The following is a 17,639-nucleotide window of genomic DNA, read 5'->3' as shown; positions in this document are numbered from 1 at the left end:
ATTTGGTGATGCTGATAGTGCTCCATTGTGTGCTTTTGCAAAGCTCAATTCAATTCAAATCAATTCAATTTTATTTATACATCTCCAAATCACAACAACAGTTGCCTCAAGGTGCTTTATATTGTAAGGTAGGCCCTACAATAAGTAGCAAAGTATATTCTGAGTGTTTTCACTGGCAGTGATGTAAAAGTATCCAGGTATGCTTACTGCATTAGCAGTGTGCTTGGGATCATTGACATGCATAAAATGAAGCAGCTGCCAATCAATTGCTTTCCTATTGTATTGCATCATCGTGGGTAAAAATGTGACGGTACTTTAATGATTTCAAAATACCATAAGTTTTGACAAAATCCTCAACACCGCTGACTGTTTTATAAATGGCTGTAGACACTCACTGTTGGACCTCTCTCCTGACCACTTTTAGACTTTTTTTTAACAAAAAAAAAAATCTTTAATCACTCAATAAGATTTGTTGCCACTGATTTTCAGTCCAGCCTTTCTTCCTTCTCCAAGAATGGCTTCTTGATTGCTACCCTTCGACTGAGATTATTTCCAATTGAGGCTTCACTGAACAGTAGATGGATCAGCTGAAGGGCCAGATGCATCTCTCAGATCTTGTGTCAGGACATTTCTGGATCTTTTTTCATCATATCACGACTTTTATCTGCTTAGGCCTGTTCCTTCTTTTCTCCTCCACTTGTCCAGCTTCTTAAAACTGCACCCCGTGGTGTACAGTGTGTCTTTCCAACAGCATTGTATGATAACACACTTTTTAAAATTGCACATGATGCAACGTGAAATGTTTTTTGGTTTTTTTGTCAGTTATTGAAAAAAAATATTTTCCTCAGTGTGTGTTCAGTATATGACCTGAAGTAAGAGAAACAGGTTTGAAACCAACATTTATTTCAATACCGTAGGGGGAAAAAATAATTTAAAAATGACCAGATACTCATAAAATTGGCCTGTTATAAATTGGCAGTATGTCTGAAATGTAAAAAGACAGGCAAGAACGCAGAGATGAGATGAGCTCTTCAAAATCCTCTGCCTGGAAAAAAGGGGAGAACAGCTGGGACCTGGCACTCCCTCTGTGTCTGTCTACTCTTTGTCATGGCCAAAAGACTCTTGTTTTCAGGCAGTAATCAGACAGCCCTGGGGCTCTGTAAAGACCCTGTTCTCTTTTCATCTCAACTGTTGCATACACCCTGCTAATTGGAATCCTGCAACTGGGTCACAGGCATTGTCTCTCAAGTGCTGTCAAGTCATTGTGACGCGTGAATGTGGAATTATGGTTGTCTCTGATGCATGATTGAGTCTTCTCATCGTAATGCCTCTTTTTCAGTCTCATCACAGATGTGAATTTTTTCCCCCTTTCTTTCATTAATATTTCTTTCTGCCCGCTCCTGTTTTTGTCACATTTTTTTGCGTGACACCAGAAGTCACTGGGGCTTGTCATGTGGGAAAAGATGAATATTTAATTCAACTGTAGTAACATTTAAAGTATTCTTCTTTATTTATTTATTTCCAACAAAGCTTATAACTATATATCAGCAGATCCGGTTTGCATCCTTAACTAGAGAAAGATCATTACAAGTTTCTGTCAGTTTCACCTACTGATCCTCTTCCCTCCAGTGGCTGACGAGGAACCTGATTTCGCAGTTTGTCAGTGATTAAAAGCAGAATTAACTGGTCTAGCATGCCACTACAAATGAGCAAGAACCCTCTGGGAGACCAGCAAGACCAAGCAAGGCACATTTCCAATTATACTACCAAATGAATCATTTCTTTTATTGGGCCGTCTATAATTGTGGTGGGTATTGGGTGCATGCAACTCAATTTGTCTTACATATTTGTTGGTAACATGGTAATAGAGTTGACAGAGCCAAGGGGGATGATATGAAAGAAAGAGCCGGAATAAAAAAAAAAAAGAAGAAAAAAGGGGAGGATGAGCTAGATCCCTCAATATTTGTTTGATCTGCTTCATCCTCCTTAATACTGTTGAAGTTTAAAAGCCAGAGAGAAAAATGGCACTTTAATCATCTGTGGATTGAGGAATGGGAAGACTATCATTTTCAAATAATCAGAAAATGTCTCTCCAGAGTCACAGACTTTGTTCTGACTACTGGAATTAACGAGGCTTCCAGTGATGTGATTATCAGTCGTCGGAATCATCGATATAGAAAAATAATTGACAAATTAAATTAGCATAAATTCTTGAAAACTAGACATTTGTTAAAAAAAAAATAAATCAAAAAACTTTAAACTAAGTTGGGTAAGTTTTATTTAAAGTTGAAGTTACATTTAGAGCACATCATCATCAGTGTAGATTATTTTCCGTCTTCAATTAGGAAACATCCAGTTACTTAGAAAGCAGCTGGGAAGCTTGTCAGTACATGTGTCAACACACACACACACACACACACACACACACACACACACACACACACACACACACACACACACACACACACACACACAGAAAAGGCACAGCAATAACTATGAAGCCATTTCACATTGCCAACATTGGTATTCAGCAGTGCATTATAATGACACAATGATCTAAAAGTCTAAATTTAACAATGTAGTGCCATTTAGCTGTTGTTATTATTATCATTATGTACTAATTTCCTTACAACAGGTTGTCTTTCTATCATAACACAAATACAGTGGAATATGTGATTCAGAAGACTGGTTTAAATGTTAAAAATAAACAACATTTCATACACCAGACGTAAAAACTTCAGCAACAGTTGATTGTGGTTGAAATGTAACATATATGTGAACAGTAGCTTTTATCATTTCACAGACATTTTAAAAAATTTGGCCATTTGATTGTTAATTCAAATACATCTCTTTAGAAAAAAAAACAGAAACTCAAACAAATAAAACATATGTAAAGCTTGTTCTCAATTTAAGACTCAACTGCTGTCAAAAAAAGAGGAAAAAAAGATCTTTCTGAGCAAGCTTACGTTTTAAACTCCGTTTAGTGCCATTATCATTTTGTATTCAAGCTTTCGTCAACTCTCCGTGCGTTACTGTTTGTTTCACTTTGCGCGTTTATGTTTGTATGTATGCTAGATGCAACATTTGAAATGCAGGCTTGATTCTGGCTGCAATGTAAGGGAACAGTAAGCACTAAAGTGCCTCTAAAGCAGCATTTACTGTGTGAAGGGGACAGCTGTGGTTTTGTTGTGAGGCGAGCTGCCCATTGCTCACTGCAGGGTAACGGTGCAATAGTTGGGGTTTAAAAGGGACCTTTCTGCTGCTCCCTGCTGAGCTCCCCTGTTCAATTCTGTCTTTGTTCAGTAACTAAGTGCTCCATGCTTAGGAGTGTAAAAAAACCCCTTTCTTTCTAACTGCTCTAGCAATGCGTCGCCACTGTTGAGCTGGTCATCAAAACGCTTGCAAATCTTAGCAAGCGTATGTCACAAACCTAGGTGTTTTTTTAAGAACAGCGTGTTTAATTTATACTTGGGAACACTCCAGTTGAAAAGCATGGATTATCATGGAAGCATAGACATCCTCTCGAGCTGTCTGTGTAAACTCCAAACGTATTATTAAATTAAATTCACTAGATATTTCTATATTGTCATTCTTTTAATTGCACTTCAGTACAAAATACATGAATTCATCTTAAACACTAGCACATGTGTATTGCCATTTACAAAATGTTATAAATGATGTCAGTCAACTCTTGCTTACTGAGAATCATTGCCAGCGGTTCATTAGCAACGTGGCTGCTGCCAGGGGTCATCACGCTGGCTCCTCTAGCCTCAGTCTCCAGATCAGGTTGAACCAGGCTCTGTTTAGGTCTGACTATGGCCTAAGCTGGGCTTTAAGCCAAGCATGGGCAAAGACAGGCCCCCACTAGGAGGATGCTGATGTCTCCATAGTGGACAGGATACGTACCACTTCTGCTCTCTGAGTAGGTGAGATGTGCTGGGTCATGTGCACAATAGAATCCATGGCAACCTCTGGATTGGCTTGAACAAGGCTGGGAGAAAAAAAAAGAGTGGGAAACAAAAGAAAATGAGCCTGTCAGGTGGGCGAATGAAGGTAAAGGAAGGAGAAAATGAGCTATTTAATTCCAGCACTCAGCAGCAGTTTGCGCTGTTGCACAGCTTTGAATGATCACCTGCGAATCTGCTTGAGGATGTGGTCTCTGCGGATGTACTTGATGTTCTCGTCGATGACTGATCTTGCACCCTCTTCTTCAGCTAGCTGTCTCTCCAGCCATGCCACCACTTCTTCATTGTTATCCCACAGATAGGCCTGCAGAACATAGAGAGCATTAAAGGACAGAAAATGAATCATTGTATGCAGCATTTAAGCATATATAAAGCCTGAAAATCCCACTTTTTTCTCATGATGCAACAATGAGTGGAAGTAAAAGCAATTAAAAGTTACACACCACATTAAAAGATAAAATTAGAAAAACATCATGAATCAACAAATAAATATCAACATCAACAACAACAAAAAAGATGGACAGGCACAAAGTGGGGGCCTGATGTCTTGCTGACTGGACCTGATGGAAAAATTAGTATTCATGAGTGCTGGCATTTTCTGTTCCCAAACAAAGCCAGGCTGGAGGGCTTAGTGAAGATTTGGGGGTTTAATGGGCTCTTGCCTTTTTATGAACAGTCCTGCTTGAGGTCCACAAGAACATTTAACGCCCTTATTAATCATTTTTAATCTGTTTGCTTTTAATTAAGAAACAGCGTGTTGCTCTCCTATCTGCACGTGCCAGGGCTGTGATTAATTGTGGCTTAAGACAGCCAGTCCTGATTAGGGTAATGTATTAGCTAACAAGAAGGCCACTTCTTAAGAGATCTCAAACACTGAGCCGACTCCTGTCACCCCAGCGGCTGGAGCTCTGAGCCTTAGAAGCCAGGAAGCACAGAAGGAAGGAAGGAAAGATGATGACTTTCACAGAGCGATACACAAAGAGACATTACAAAAAAAAAAAAAAAAAAAAAGAAATCTAACATGAAAGGCACTGAAAAGCAGAAATGTCTACAATTCTGTGTGGTTGTGTGGACATGATGAAAAGGTTCACTACAAGACAGATATTTTGTTATTCCACAATTCTGGTTTCAGTCTACTGTGAAAATAACTAGAATTTACCAGTATTTTAAATATTCAAAGTTTTTATTTTGTACTCTGAATGAATTCTACACGATCCCCTCGCTCTCTAAAGTCAAACTTTTAAATTTATGAACCACCACATCCTTCCATATTATCATACTTTTCACTCAGAGCCAATACATATTGAAAGATTTTACAACAAAACCTAAAAACGCCAACATTGGCTTTTACCTTTACAGCCCCCTCGGCCTCCACAAACCAGCGGCGCAACATCGCCTGGATCTGCCCATCTGTCAGCTCGCTGTTGGCCACCTGGATCTTCCTCTTTACAGTTTCCTCCAGCAGCAGACGCCGCAGACGCCAGTAGAAGAACTGACGGGATGTCTGCCATTCTAGGATATCCTGAAGAGGCAAAAGACAAGCATCTAGAAAAGAGCTGGTATCATGAACAGCTACGTTTTAATCCTGCTGAATGCCAATTTTAATGTGGAGGATTGCCTTCTGTATCAAGTGAAGCCAAAGGTGTGGCACTCAGGTAGCACTAATTAAGTAGACCACTGTATTACCTGGCTTAAAAACTGTCTGCTTTGACACAAATGTCATAAATAAATGAATTTATAGGTTTCATTCAGCCTTAATAAAATAAAATCTAATTTGACACATTTAAAATGTAATCGTTGTAAAGATTGGTGTGTTAATAACACATGCTGTTCTTCACATTACAAATAACTGATGGTCTGAGGATGTCTGTTCTCCTTTTCCGTGCTAGTATACTTTAGAATAGGTAATAATCCTATCCTGTATATAGCATGTGGGGCAGGAAAGAGGGGAAGAGAAAAAAAAAAATACACCCCGACTGCCATCCATCTGTAAAACACCCCTCTGGTCATGTGAGCAAAGTGTGTATCTGTGTGTATTTGTATGTGAAAGATGGGTCTGTGAAGGCACAGAATGAGATGGGGTCTGCCTAAGGCTGCTCTGTAGTTGCTAAGGTGATAGACCAGGGTCATCAGAAGATAATTATAAGGATGAATCTCGCAGCCTGTTGAGACCAAACATTATTCACTAGGCAGGTGCAGCAGCAGCTAGACTGATACTCCCCTATGGGCTTTTCAGGTTATTCACAGACTACACCTTCATATGTGCACACGTGATAGTGTTAGCTCTCACCGTGATGACCCCCTTCTCTTGCATGCGACCTGGGGTGTCATGGAGGTCCGCAAACTGTACAGCCACCTGATGGTAGATGGGCAAAAGAAACTCCTCACGCTCCTTAAGTTTGGTTTCCAGCTCTTTGCGATCAGGAGGGCTCAGCTCTGGGGTTCCTGTTGGAAGTTTCAGAGTAATAGCATGAAACATATTAGGCATATTTCACTGGATTATTCTAAAACAGGGGTCCCCAACTCCAGGCCTCAAGGGCAAGTGTCCTGCAGTTTTTAGATGTGTCCGTGATCCAACACAGCTGATTCAAATGGCTAAATTACCTCCTCAACATGTCTTGCTGTTCTCCAGAGGCCTGATAATGAACTAAGCATTTGATTCAGGTGTGTAGACCCAGAGTGGAATCTAAAACTTGCAGGACACTGGCCCTCGAGGCCTGGAGTTGGGGACCCCTGTTCTAAAAGGTTGAATTTAGGGATCAGCAATCAAAAGTGCATGTGCTTATCTACATTTCTGAGCACGTATAATGTAACTGTATTTTCTGTTTACCTCTGTAATATCAGACTGTATATTTTTTTATGCAGGCAGTTGCATGGTAGTCCTGTATTCGCCTTTTGGTATGTTATACATAAACACAGGTTCTCTACGAGAATGTAGTTGGGAATCAACTTCTGCTAATAGTGTTTTATTCTAGCACCACCCCCAAACCCTCATTTCTGTCAGAGCAGACAGATTTCTGTTAATTCCACTATGTGAGCTCCCAAAACCCTCACAGTAAACCATCACTATGCCGAAAGCACCAAGCAATTGCAGCATTGGTCCAAGGGGAAAAAATCAATAGTCTGCATGGGAGAGACAGTAAAGCTAGTGATTAATCTGAGCAGGTTGTGACTGACACATCTCCCAGGGGAATACAAGAAAGATGACACCAAATCAAGAATGACAGGGAAAGCATATATGCTCACACCTTTTGCTTCTCCCTTAAATGAAGGTAAGACCAAACGGGGAGGAAGAGAGATCTCCCTAAAGAGGAATACTCAGATTTCAAGTGTGGGGCTTACCCAATTTTTCAGCCAAGCCCATGTAGACTGGATCTACTCTTCTCATGGTCTTGACCAGATCCTTCCTTCTAAACTTGATCTCGACTGTCCCTTCAGGCTCCAACACACCACCTCTGGAAACAGAAAGGATTTAAGTGAGGAAAGACAAGGTATTAAAAAAAATTAAATCTGCCTCCTTTTCTCCAAAGCTCACCGGCTGTCCTTGTCGGCGTACATCTCCATGTGCCGGGGGTTGATGGTGGGATCTATAACCACCCAGGAGCCTCCTCTCAGCTCAGCCTGAGGGGGGATATAAACCAATACTGGCTGCTTGTACTCCCTCAGCCCATCCACAATGTAGGCCCCGAATTTCAGCACTTGGTCGTACATATCTAAAGAGGATAAAACCATATTAGATGAAGATAGGGTTCAATCACTAATTGGTTGGTGACTGAGGCAGAAGTACCTTTCATCCCTCCAGAAAAGCCCCTCCAATTGGCAAACACAATGAGAGGTAAGCCCTCCCGGTTTAGGTCCTTAATGGCCTGAGCAGTTTTGAAAGCAGAATCTGGGAACCACACCTGTCCTGCCTGTTGGATGATCTAAATATAAAATAAAAACGAAAGAAGCAGTATCAGTACAAAGGTGTCTGTGAATGTGTTATGTGCCTGTTCATTCTTGAATATATACACACTCAGTGACCCTTACCTTAGCCTCAGAGTCTAAATTGGCTGGATCAGCTGGGATCGACAGTTCCACTGACCTGGTTTCCACAGCAACAACTCCAGTCGGTATCCCACCGAGTCTGTAAAGAGGCCATCCACTGTTAAAATCTACAAAATACTTTGATACGATTTTTAAAAGCTAATCAATTTTTTTGTTTTATTTTATAAATCAATAACATTTACTGACGTGTAACCTGGTTTTATTTGGGACTTACCTGGCTCTGCCTACCACTACACTCTGAGCCCACGGCTGCATGATCTCCATGAAAGAGCCATGGTCGAAGAAGCCAAGCTGCCAGGAACCCTTTGGAGCTTTATTGAGAGAGAGCAGAATACATGCACAGAGTAAATAAAGCCAAAAAGTGAAGTTAATTAATGAAAATTCTAAATGCAACACAATCAAATCCACTTCCAAAAAGAATTCTCTCTTCTCGTGATATTTTTAAAATCCCTAGCTTTCGTCTGTGTGCAGACTCAGCGTGTATATTCGCAGAATCTGTCATCTTGGCACCGCCCGTGATGGATGACTGTATAAGCAGACTTGCTCAGCTCTTTTTCTGCCTGTACACCCCGAGAAACATGCCCAGCCTAAGAGGTTACCATTCAATTAAGCTTGGCCACTCATCACTACCAGACGTTGACTGGCTTCCCACACGGTTCCCCGATCTCTTTGCCATCCCAAGCAGTAATTACACTGATGTGGAACCTGCTCAGTCCTGACCTGCAGTGTAAAACACACTGCATCAATTTTGGTGCTGATCTGGCCTTTGGCGGCATGGTGTTAGGCTTCACTGTTTCTTGCTTAGTTTCTTAATAGCCTTTCTCTTGTAATGAATTATTTCAACCTTTAACTCTTAGGCTATCAGGCTGAAATAATAAATCTTTATATTTACTTTAAATAACACGAAAGAAAATGTGGCTTGACTTTTTAACAACTGCTGATGAAGCAATATTAATGATCAGTAGAGGAAAAGTGAAGTGTATACATTATTTTTATAGTCAAAGCTTAGATTTGAGAGCTTAGATGCTAAACAAATCACTACAGCTTTTTTGACACTGTTCAGAATTATAACATCACTAGCATTAATAATTAATAGGATGATTTCTAGTAAATAAAACTGAGCATTTAATACAGAGTAACAAAGAAGCTACAGTGAATAGAAGCTCTGCATTTTTTTAATACACACTCTTCAAATATTACTTGAGAATTGATTTGCTAGTCCAAACTTTTTCATAATCAAATTTAAATACGTCCACATTAGGCACTCACTCTGACTGGGGCGTCCTGCCAACATCCAGCGAGGGTCATAAGGAGCCCTGGTAGGTACAAACTCTACCGGTCGATCTATGGGATCCTTGGCATTGAGGATGGGCACTGGGCTAGATTTACACTGAGGAAAAGATCACTCATTATGATCATGATATCACATTATTAAATGAAATTGTACATTACATTATTATATTTACATACGTTCTAAACATCTAGCTGTTACCTTGGGCATGTAGGACAGCCACTGCAAAAGAGTGAAGACTCCCTCAAAGTCATCGCAAACAGTGCAGTGAGTGACACCATTGTTGTGCATGATCTGAACTCCACCGAGTTGGTTGTTGGATGTATACACTTCTCTGCCCAGCACCTAATGTAGGAAAAGGACAAATGTATGGATTTCTGGGGAAATGTTTGACAAAGGTATTTTATTTTAGATCAGGCAACTAAAGAAGGCAATGTTTCAAAACCTGAAGCATTAATTTCCCGCTTAATTGAACAGAATGTGGATTTACCCTTTAAAAACTAGTCTCAAACTAAGTCAAAATACTGTTGCGCAACACTGGCTGACAACAGGAAGTGTTGCAAACAAGTTTCTAGTCTGTGTATCCAGGTTACGGCAGCCTTGTCGATACCCCTCTTTCACAGTAGTCACATTTTTAGCCGATTTTCTAACACATTGCTTGAATTAACACGTCCCCTTTCTTAACAAGAAACCCTAATTCATTATACTGGCTTACATCCATTTCTGGTGTGCAACAGAAACCAATGTATCTGTATACATTTAGAGCCACCAAACTTATTTCATCTTCATGTTGTTCCTTTGCCAACCTGAAGCCATAAAATCTCACTTCCAGCCCACCCTATTTTCATAAGCATCTCAGAACAGGTGGCAGGGCCCTGACATGCTTCTATAAAAATCAGAGAGGAGCTCAATCCCTACCCTCAGCTCTCACCTTTTCAGCCATCATTTACTTTTTTTATTACCATTAATGGTTATGTATCTGGCTACAAATCTAGGGCACTCTCCTAAAGCTGTCAGGAAAGCTGGCTGCCCCAAGAAACATTGCAGTCACCTTGACATACACAAAACCCCTGTGCCTCTGGCCATCGCCAGATTCATTAAGATTCCACTGCGGAGAGAAGAGGAGGAGACAAAGGAGGAGGAACAGAGGGAGATGATTGGAAGGAAGAAAACGAGGCACCAAGTGGTAGCAACAGCTCGCTGGGGTATTTGTGCTAGTAGTTACTATCCATTCCCCATGAAAATAGGAGTTCTTTCCAGCAGTTAATGAAATGATGATCTCTGGGTGGCAGCCTCCTGCTCTCTATTAAGTTTCAGTTAATAGCCAGGAAGTCACCTGATAAATGAGCAGGCAAAAAAAAAAAATCTTGAATCAGTGTTGCTGGTTAAAATCATTTTCTCCAAATAAAAACAAAAAAATGGGAGCTTGCTATTCATCACCTCTATATTGTGGACATTTGTCAGTAACCATTATTGTGATGCTGCTCCTACAAATGGAGCAAAACAGTGGGACAATCTAGAAACAATTGAGCTTCCTGCAAATAGATATGCCATCATTGGGCCATTTGCATGGTTTGTCATGTTGTGAACTGTCATCCAATTTGAAATGAAATCATCTTAATGCACTGACAAGGACAGGGAATGGGTAGCAAGCCAAAAGGAGGCAGCGATGCGTGCAGACACGCACACAGACACACACCAATCAAGTGTATACAGGCGAGAAAAAAAACAAACAAAAAAAACAATCTGCATCAGCAAAACTTTTCATTCTGATTAAAAACAAATGATATGGGTGTCCTGCACTGCAGCCTCTGGCATGTCACTCTATTTCTATGCAAATACAACTTCATGGTGTGCTTTCAATTATTCCACTTTGAGTGGCAGCCAGGCCTGTGGCTGGGATCGGAAAGGGAATCCCAGTAGAACACAGCAAGGCACCGGGAATGAGCTTCAAAATTGCTCAAACAGGGAGGAGGGAACAAGCCATATAAACAGAAAAATAAAAATAAAATCATCAAAGCACACACTGTTTTCTGTTACATTTTTTTTCATAATTCAAAAAAAAAAACCCAAAAAAAAAAAACCAAAAGGACGAAAAACACAAAAGACCCATTTGACCTTCCTCCCATATTAGCTGAAAAATGTAAAAGTCAACTAATGAATATATATTGTTTTGCTCATTAAAGCGCAGATGCATTAATTATATGAATTTAGAAACAGCTCATTTGGTGTTCACTCCCCATTACAGGAGAAGCAGAGTGCAGATGTGTACAACACAATCATGTTTTTCTTCTACAACAGCAGAAAGGCACCATCACTGTATTCTACTGTATCTAAATTACACAAAAATGACCCATTTCACCTTATTGAGGGCTCCAGCTCCAGTAAGGATGATGTGGGAGTTGTCCACTTGTATGGTCCTCTGTCCAAGCCTCACCAGATAGGCTCCAATACCTATGGCTCGGCATGTGACCTAGAGGACAAGACGAGTGCAAGACTTCCAATAAGCAACCATCCAGCTTTTCACGTCTTTACATACAGCAAGTCTTTCTTCTTAACAGAACATACAAACTCAAGGCAAAGCAGCAGACTACATATATGAATGTGTGTTTGCACACAAGTGCGCACTTGAATCTTACCAGATTCATCGTGATGATCTCCTCGTAAGCCAGAGAGGATTCTCCGGCAATCATTCCCGACCCTCTCAGATTCTCCACACCCAGCCCTTCATCTTTACCTATAATGTCAGTGATCTTGTACCTGCGTGACAACACATACATTCATTCAAATCCAGATGCGATGACTCCCTCTTACCTTTGTCTCCATCTGTCACATCTTGTGTTTGAAGCTTGAAGATTACAAGCTTATAAAATCATATCCTCACATACAAAATTAACTATTAATGCATACTTTAAAAAAAAAAAAAAGTACCTTGATTCACCCTCATCCTCCACATGTTCGCAATGCACTGAGTTTAGAGCTGAAACCTTCTTGTAATCCTGAGGTATGAGGTAGAGATACTTGAAACCCTGTAGGAAAAAAAAAACATGCAAATGAAATAATGTTGACAGCTTAAAAATTGACAAAAATGAAGCTGCAGGAGACAAAAAGTCAGGAAAGTTTTTTTTAAAGACAGAAAAAAAAGAGCAAAAAAAATAATTGAGAGAACAGATTAGTCTCAGAATTTCTATACTACACCTTTAGTAAAAAATAAAATACTTAATACATAATAATAAACCTTCAAATGCAAATACACTGAGATAATGACAGCAATTCTGAAACAAAAAAATCTTTTAGAATTATGGAAAACTAAATAACTAAAACTTACTAAAATAAGTATTAGGAATATTATGATATTCTCAATAATTATCTACAAATAGTGATTAGTGGCTTTCACTTAAAAAAAAAAATTCTATACAAATTTAAATTAAAGTTTAAGTATAGCCTAATGTCTCTGAGACTCTGCTGGCTGACCTTGTAAGGATCAGCTGGATCTTGCCAGGCCACATGAAACATATGTCTGATTTCCTCTGCCAGACCGATGCGGGCACCGCTGTTGGCCGCAATATAGAGTCGGGGGATGCCACTTTCCCGAGCCATCTCTGAGGCTCGCAGGAACAGCATGTCCTCCTGGGGCCCAAAGGAGCCTATCTTGTGTGTGATGTCATTGCTTATGACAATGATCTCACGTCCTGCTGGGTACTCTGGGGTTCGCAGGGTCATCCGCCATGCCACCATGCCAATCTGGAGAGATCAAATAGGGAAACTTTAACCCAATAAATACAGAATATCTGTAAGTATTAGACAATAAATAAACCACATTAGCTGCATAGTTGTTTTTCTGATTTTGAACATGACCATGTTTGCTCAACGGTGGAATAAAAAGTGTGAAATCCTCCATATTTGTTGATTCAAGACAGAATCAGAACGCAGCTTTACATCTTTGGAATAAATAGAAGTATAATATATACAGTCATCTATTTATCTATACTACCATCTTTATTGCATCAGAGCAAAAGAAAATGTGTACATTCTGAAATAAGAGGCGAGTGTGTCAAAAAATGTCAATGTCAAAAATTCCTGCTTTTCAAGGTTTGTTTTCATGCTTCAAGCTTAAACACGGACCTCGTTGCCCCCTGGCAGTCGATTCATCTGTACCAGCTGACCTTGAGCATCAAGAACCAGCTCTGTGAAGGTGAGCAGCTCAGAAGGAAGAGGACACTGAGGTAAGTCGGCATAAGCCTGACATGAATGCCACAGCTTTTTCAGAGCCTGAAGATAGGATAAAATAGGCAGCATGTTAATATGTTATTATTTAGTACATCTAAGCAGAAGCTAAATATAATAGGCACATTTTTGTACAGTACCTGTCTGAACATTTCTGGAAAGTCATAGACATAGGTGGTGCCCAGAGATTGTGCTTGGAAGCGTTTAGACTGCAACAGGTCTTTGGTAACATACGGTGTATTGATGAGCATGCCATGCAAGGGGCCCTGCTTGTCTCCATATGCTTGGAACATAATCTGGAAAAAGGCAAGAAGTGGTCACTTTAGTGATACAATGATCTCTTCAACAACCTTGGCATTAAGATGAAATCAAGATGAAAACACATGACAGAAAAAAAAAAAAAACAACAACTAAAAAAACGTGATAATGATTAAAAGCACTTCTCATAGTTACTGGACATCAAAAGAATTCCTCTCATGTAGCGCTCTCACTATGTTCCAACTTTGGTATGTGTTATTACTTCATTATTTATCCTCCCAACAATATTACATTTTAATGCATGAAATGAGTACAGCTAAAACACTTCAAGCTGTCACTTTTGTTGGTAACCATATAACAGTCTTCACATAAAAAACAAACTGTGAATCTCTTATATTATGGAACCATTAAAGCTACCACAGAGCAAACATGAGAAAAAGACAAAAATAAGACATGAAATGTGTTGAAGATGACAGAAATCTTCCTTCATTGCTTCATGTAGCTTTCATCTCTTCAGCACTGCCTTACTACTGAATGGATGGCCATGACCACTGAAAGATGAATGGACGGCTGGATTGATGAATCTCGCATATCTTACCTGAGTTACCTGAGTTTAGAAAAAAGATATTGCTAAAAGAATTGTCCAATGGGCTATGGGCAAGACACCATACTGGATCTCTACTCCAAATAATCAAAACTTGAATCTTCTATTATGATATATACAACTGAGAAATTTACAACAGAGTCTGGCAAATTGCACTCTACAAGCTGAGGTTTCCAGGAAGGAGCTGATGCCCTTTACCAGTGAATGGACAATAAGGAGATGAGATGGATGATGTATGAGTGCCCCACCTGTCGGTCTTTGGGCCCCACCTGTCCCGTTCGGGAATCAGTGACCTCCTTGTAGAGGCTGATATCCAGGTAGTAGCCAGATTCATTTGTAAGGAAGAGGCGGATGGGAATTTGCTTCCCCGTTGGAGTCAAGCGGATGTTAATCTTCAACTCGGCCTGCAGGACTCGAAGCTTCCACAGACGGCTGCCGTAACGCATCACCATGGAGCGTACAGACTCCTCGATCTGAAGTTCACAGGAAAAGATTAGCAGGAAGCAAACACAGTGGCAGTAATTTACTCTGTCAATCAGATATTTGTGGGTAATATTTTCCCAGACCTTTGATGGGTCCATGATGACTGTAGGGACAAAGTTGAGGAAGATATGGTTACAGTCAGTTCGCACAGTTGTGTTGTTGAAAGCCACCTCCAGTTCATCCATAGCTTCCAGCAGCAGGCGCTCTGCTTCATTGTGAAGGTATTCAAAGGAGGCCTCCTAATAAAAGAAGAGGAAAAAATAAATCTCAACAGCATCGAACACGGCAGAATTTGGGGGCTAAAAATTAAAGGCAAAAGAAAGAAAGTTTCTCATCCAAAACCCAGCTTGTAATCTTACCTTTGTTACCAGATCAGAGTGGCGGATAATGGCTCGGACAAAGAAACGGTAGTCCGTAACTTCTGTGCCCACCTCCACTCGGGCTGCACCCAGATACAGGTGCATCTTGTGATTGGCACATGGAATGGCAGTGAGAGCAAAATTCCGCATGCGGTTGAGCTCCAGCTGGAATGCTAATGCAGGCTCTAAATGACGATAGATCCGGTCCTCCTCAAACTATTGAGACAAAGACAGGATACAATAACAAACAGTAACACAGTCCTGCAGAGACAAGGTTGTTTCAATATTTTACTGAGCACCTCAGTTCTTTTTTCTTAACTAGCACCTCTAACATTAACAGACACAGTTTAAATTGGCAATTTCACGATTGCTCAGTTGGTTTAAGTGTAAAAAGACGCCCATGAGCCACACACTGTATTAAGTAAATTAAGTCATGGGCAATATCAATCTCAGAAAGCTGCTAATGGGTGTCATTTCTCTTAAATGGGGGACATAATTAAAGAGTTCATTAGTTTAATGAGTTTTAGTCATGTCATTGTAGTGAAACTATCAGGAGTAGCAGAAATGAAGAGCCATCACTGATTGCAACTGAATGAAAGTTAACACTGCTTGGAACGGGTGGTCAGTCTGTTTTGTTTTTTTTCCCTAAACAGGCTGTTTCATTGTCATGGGAATAATCCGACATACATGTGCATTAAATACACAGTATATTCATCTTTCCAATAGAGGTCCCTTCTCCATAGGCTCAACATTAATTTGACATTCAAGCAAAAATACATTTTATATGATAGTGATGATTTGGATTTGTGTTATGTGAGCACCTACCTTGTCCCTGGCACGGAATGTGAAAAATTTAGGAAATTCCCTCTGTGTAAATAACCATAAGATAAAGAAATAAATGAATCAAAATGTTGTACATAACAGATTACATTTTCTATAAAGACAGCAATTCTGTGTTAAGAATGACAAATTAATTAGACTTTCACCAACTATGAGCCTAATTACAGCAGCTCAAAAAAAGCCATTATGGTCTTTGCTGAAATAGCTATATGGAAAGGAACAGTCACAATTAGAACCTTAATCGACACGCAGGGGGCTCTGTGTTCTTTTACTGCGATAATTTACCTATCAAGAAATCACTAAGTATTCACCAAAGCAGAGGGCTAACATAATAATATCAATGGGCTTAACATATAAGCACCCATTACACTCTAATGCATAAAACATGTCCTCCTTTCAGAGATCCAGTGATTCTCTGAATAATGCCTGGTAGGCCTGTCTGATGTTATCACATGAAGTCTCCCACTTGCCAAAATAATGCCAGATGGATTGGAGACGCCCTCATCACATCACAAGCTACATAATAATCAGATGACTGCAAAAGTATACACAGTGTAAACCTTCACAGCTATGATTTAACACTGATTGCAAATGACCCACTGCAATATAGTGAACTGAAGAAAAATCTTTTCAGAGTGAGCATGCATAAAACAGTAGCGGCCACAATGATAGGGACATCTGTTATTATGACGAGGACAATGACTTTGTCTTTTCTATTCAAATCCCTGTCATCTAAATGCAACTGGTCTCTTGATAATATGTCAAAGTCTGAAAGACAAATGGTACATCACAAAACTGCCACAACTCTTATGTGGCTAAAATGTGTGGTCCCATCACTAATAGGGCATTTCCATCTAAAAATGATGAGCTCACAATCTGTGTGATTTATTTAAGCTGGTATAACCGAGCTGTAAAAAAAAAAAAACCAAAAAAAAAAAAAAACAAGCAGCTGCAGGATGGCAAAGATTAAAAAAGTCTGTGCTAAACAGAATTAGTGTATGCATGTTAATACACTATCATTAATCTACCTCCTGTAGGTGGCGTTTCCAACAACATCTACAGTGATATTTTGCACTTCCCATGTAATTTGTGTTGGTTGTGAAACAAATGCACTGTTGACGACAGAATTCTTCTGCCTTCCATTACTCACATGAAACCTTTGGTCCACCTCACAGTTGACTTGCTTCCTGAAATCCTGTCATCAAAAATGCAGCAAAGCAAGGCATGCAGAAGGAGATACAGAGACAAAAGAGGAAAACCAGCTAAATTTCAAATGCAAATTATTACCACAATTACTACAGTATTGCCACACATAACAAATTAATAAAATATTAGTAATAACAAAAAGGTCAGATGCAAGCTCAGTTTATTTCTGATATTTTGGTACATGCGGTTCAGTAGTGCTGAACTGATGGCATGCAAGGCAGCTGATGGTGAAGATGGATGGTTTTCTGAGTTTTAAGTTTTAAATCAGAAGCCTCACCTTTTGAGCTACGAGGAAAGTCAACCTTCGGATGCCGTGTTCAAACAGCAGAGATTTCTGGAATAAGAAAAAAATGTTGTTA

At 39.8% G+C, this 17,639-nt stretch overlaps 1 protein-coding gene across 6 annotated transcripts in view; it reads right to left on the bottom strand.

Annotated features, from left to right (window-relative positions):
* Positions 1-2,269: 2,269 nt before the first annotated feature.
* Positions 2,270-17,639, bottom strand: part of LOC134636982 (acetyl-CoA carboxylase) — a 32,751-nt gene continuing 17,381 nt past the window's right edge. For 3 of the 6 annotated variants that reach the window (XM_063487273.1, XM_063487271.1, XM_063487275.1), the window contains 22 exons: positions 17,558-17,614; positions 17,225-17,269; positions 16,060-16,101; positions 15,235-15,450; positions 14,641-15,114; positions 13,671-13,826; positions 13,429-13,575; positions 12,778-13,047; positions 12,235-12,332; positions 11,943-12,063; positions 11,666-11,776; positions 9,505-9,648; positions 9,282-9,402; positions 8,227-8,323; positions 7,995-8,091; positions 7,753-7,888; positions 7,501-7,678; positions 7,308-7,420; positions 6,256-6,410; positions 5,317-5,487; positions 4,133-4,269; positions 2,270-3,991 (listed from right to left, as the gene is read on the bottom strand). In XM_063487273.1, the coding sequence (XP_063343343.1) occupies positions 3,865-3,991; positions 4,133-4,269; positions 5,317-5,487; positions 6,256-6,410; positions 7,308-7,420; positions 7,501-7,678; positions 7,753-7,888; positions 7,995-8,091; positions 8,227-8,323; positions 9,282-9,402; positions 9,505-9,648; positions 11,666-11,776; positions 11,943-12,063; positions 12,235-12,332; positions 12,778-13,047; positions 13,429-13,575; positions 13,671-13,826; positions 14,641-15,114; positions 15,235-15,450; positions 16,060-16,101; positions 17,225-17,269; positions 17,558-17,614 (3,213 nt within the window). In that variant the 3' untranslated portion in view covers positions 2,270-3,864. The remainder of the gene's footprint in view (positions 3,992-4,132; positions 4,270-5,316; positions 5,488-6,255; positions 6,411-7,307; positions 7,421-7,500; positions 7,679-7,752; positions 7,889-7,994; positions 8,092-8,226; positions 8,324-9,281; positions 9,403-9,504; positions 9,649-11,665; positions 11,777-11,942; positions 12,064-12,234; positions 12,333-12,777; positions 13,048-13,428; positions 13,576-13,670; positions 13,827-14,640; positions 15,115-15,234; positions 15,451-16,059; positions 16,102-17,224; positions 17,270-17,557; positions 17,615-17,639) is intronic. The other 3 variants (XM_063487276.1, XM_063487272.1, XM_063487274.2) reach the window with 2 other exon arrangements.

The sequence above is a fragment of the Pelmatolapia mariae genome, linkage group LG10_11, assembly GCF_036321145.2.
Source record: "Pelmatolapia mariae isolate MD_Pm_ZW linkage group LG10_11, Pm_UMD_F_2, whole genome shotgun sequence".
Classification (NCBI taxonomy): Eukaryota; Metazoa; Chordata; class Actinopteri; order Cichliformes; family Cichlidae; genus Pelmatolapia; species Pelmatolapia mariae.
Note: the sequence above shows the minus strand (reverse complement) of the source record. Positions and strands in the feature narration are given on the sequence as shown.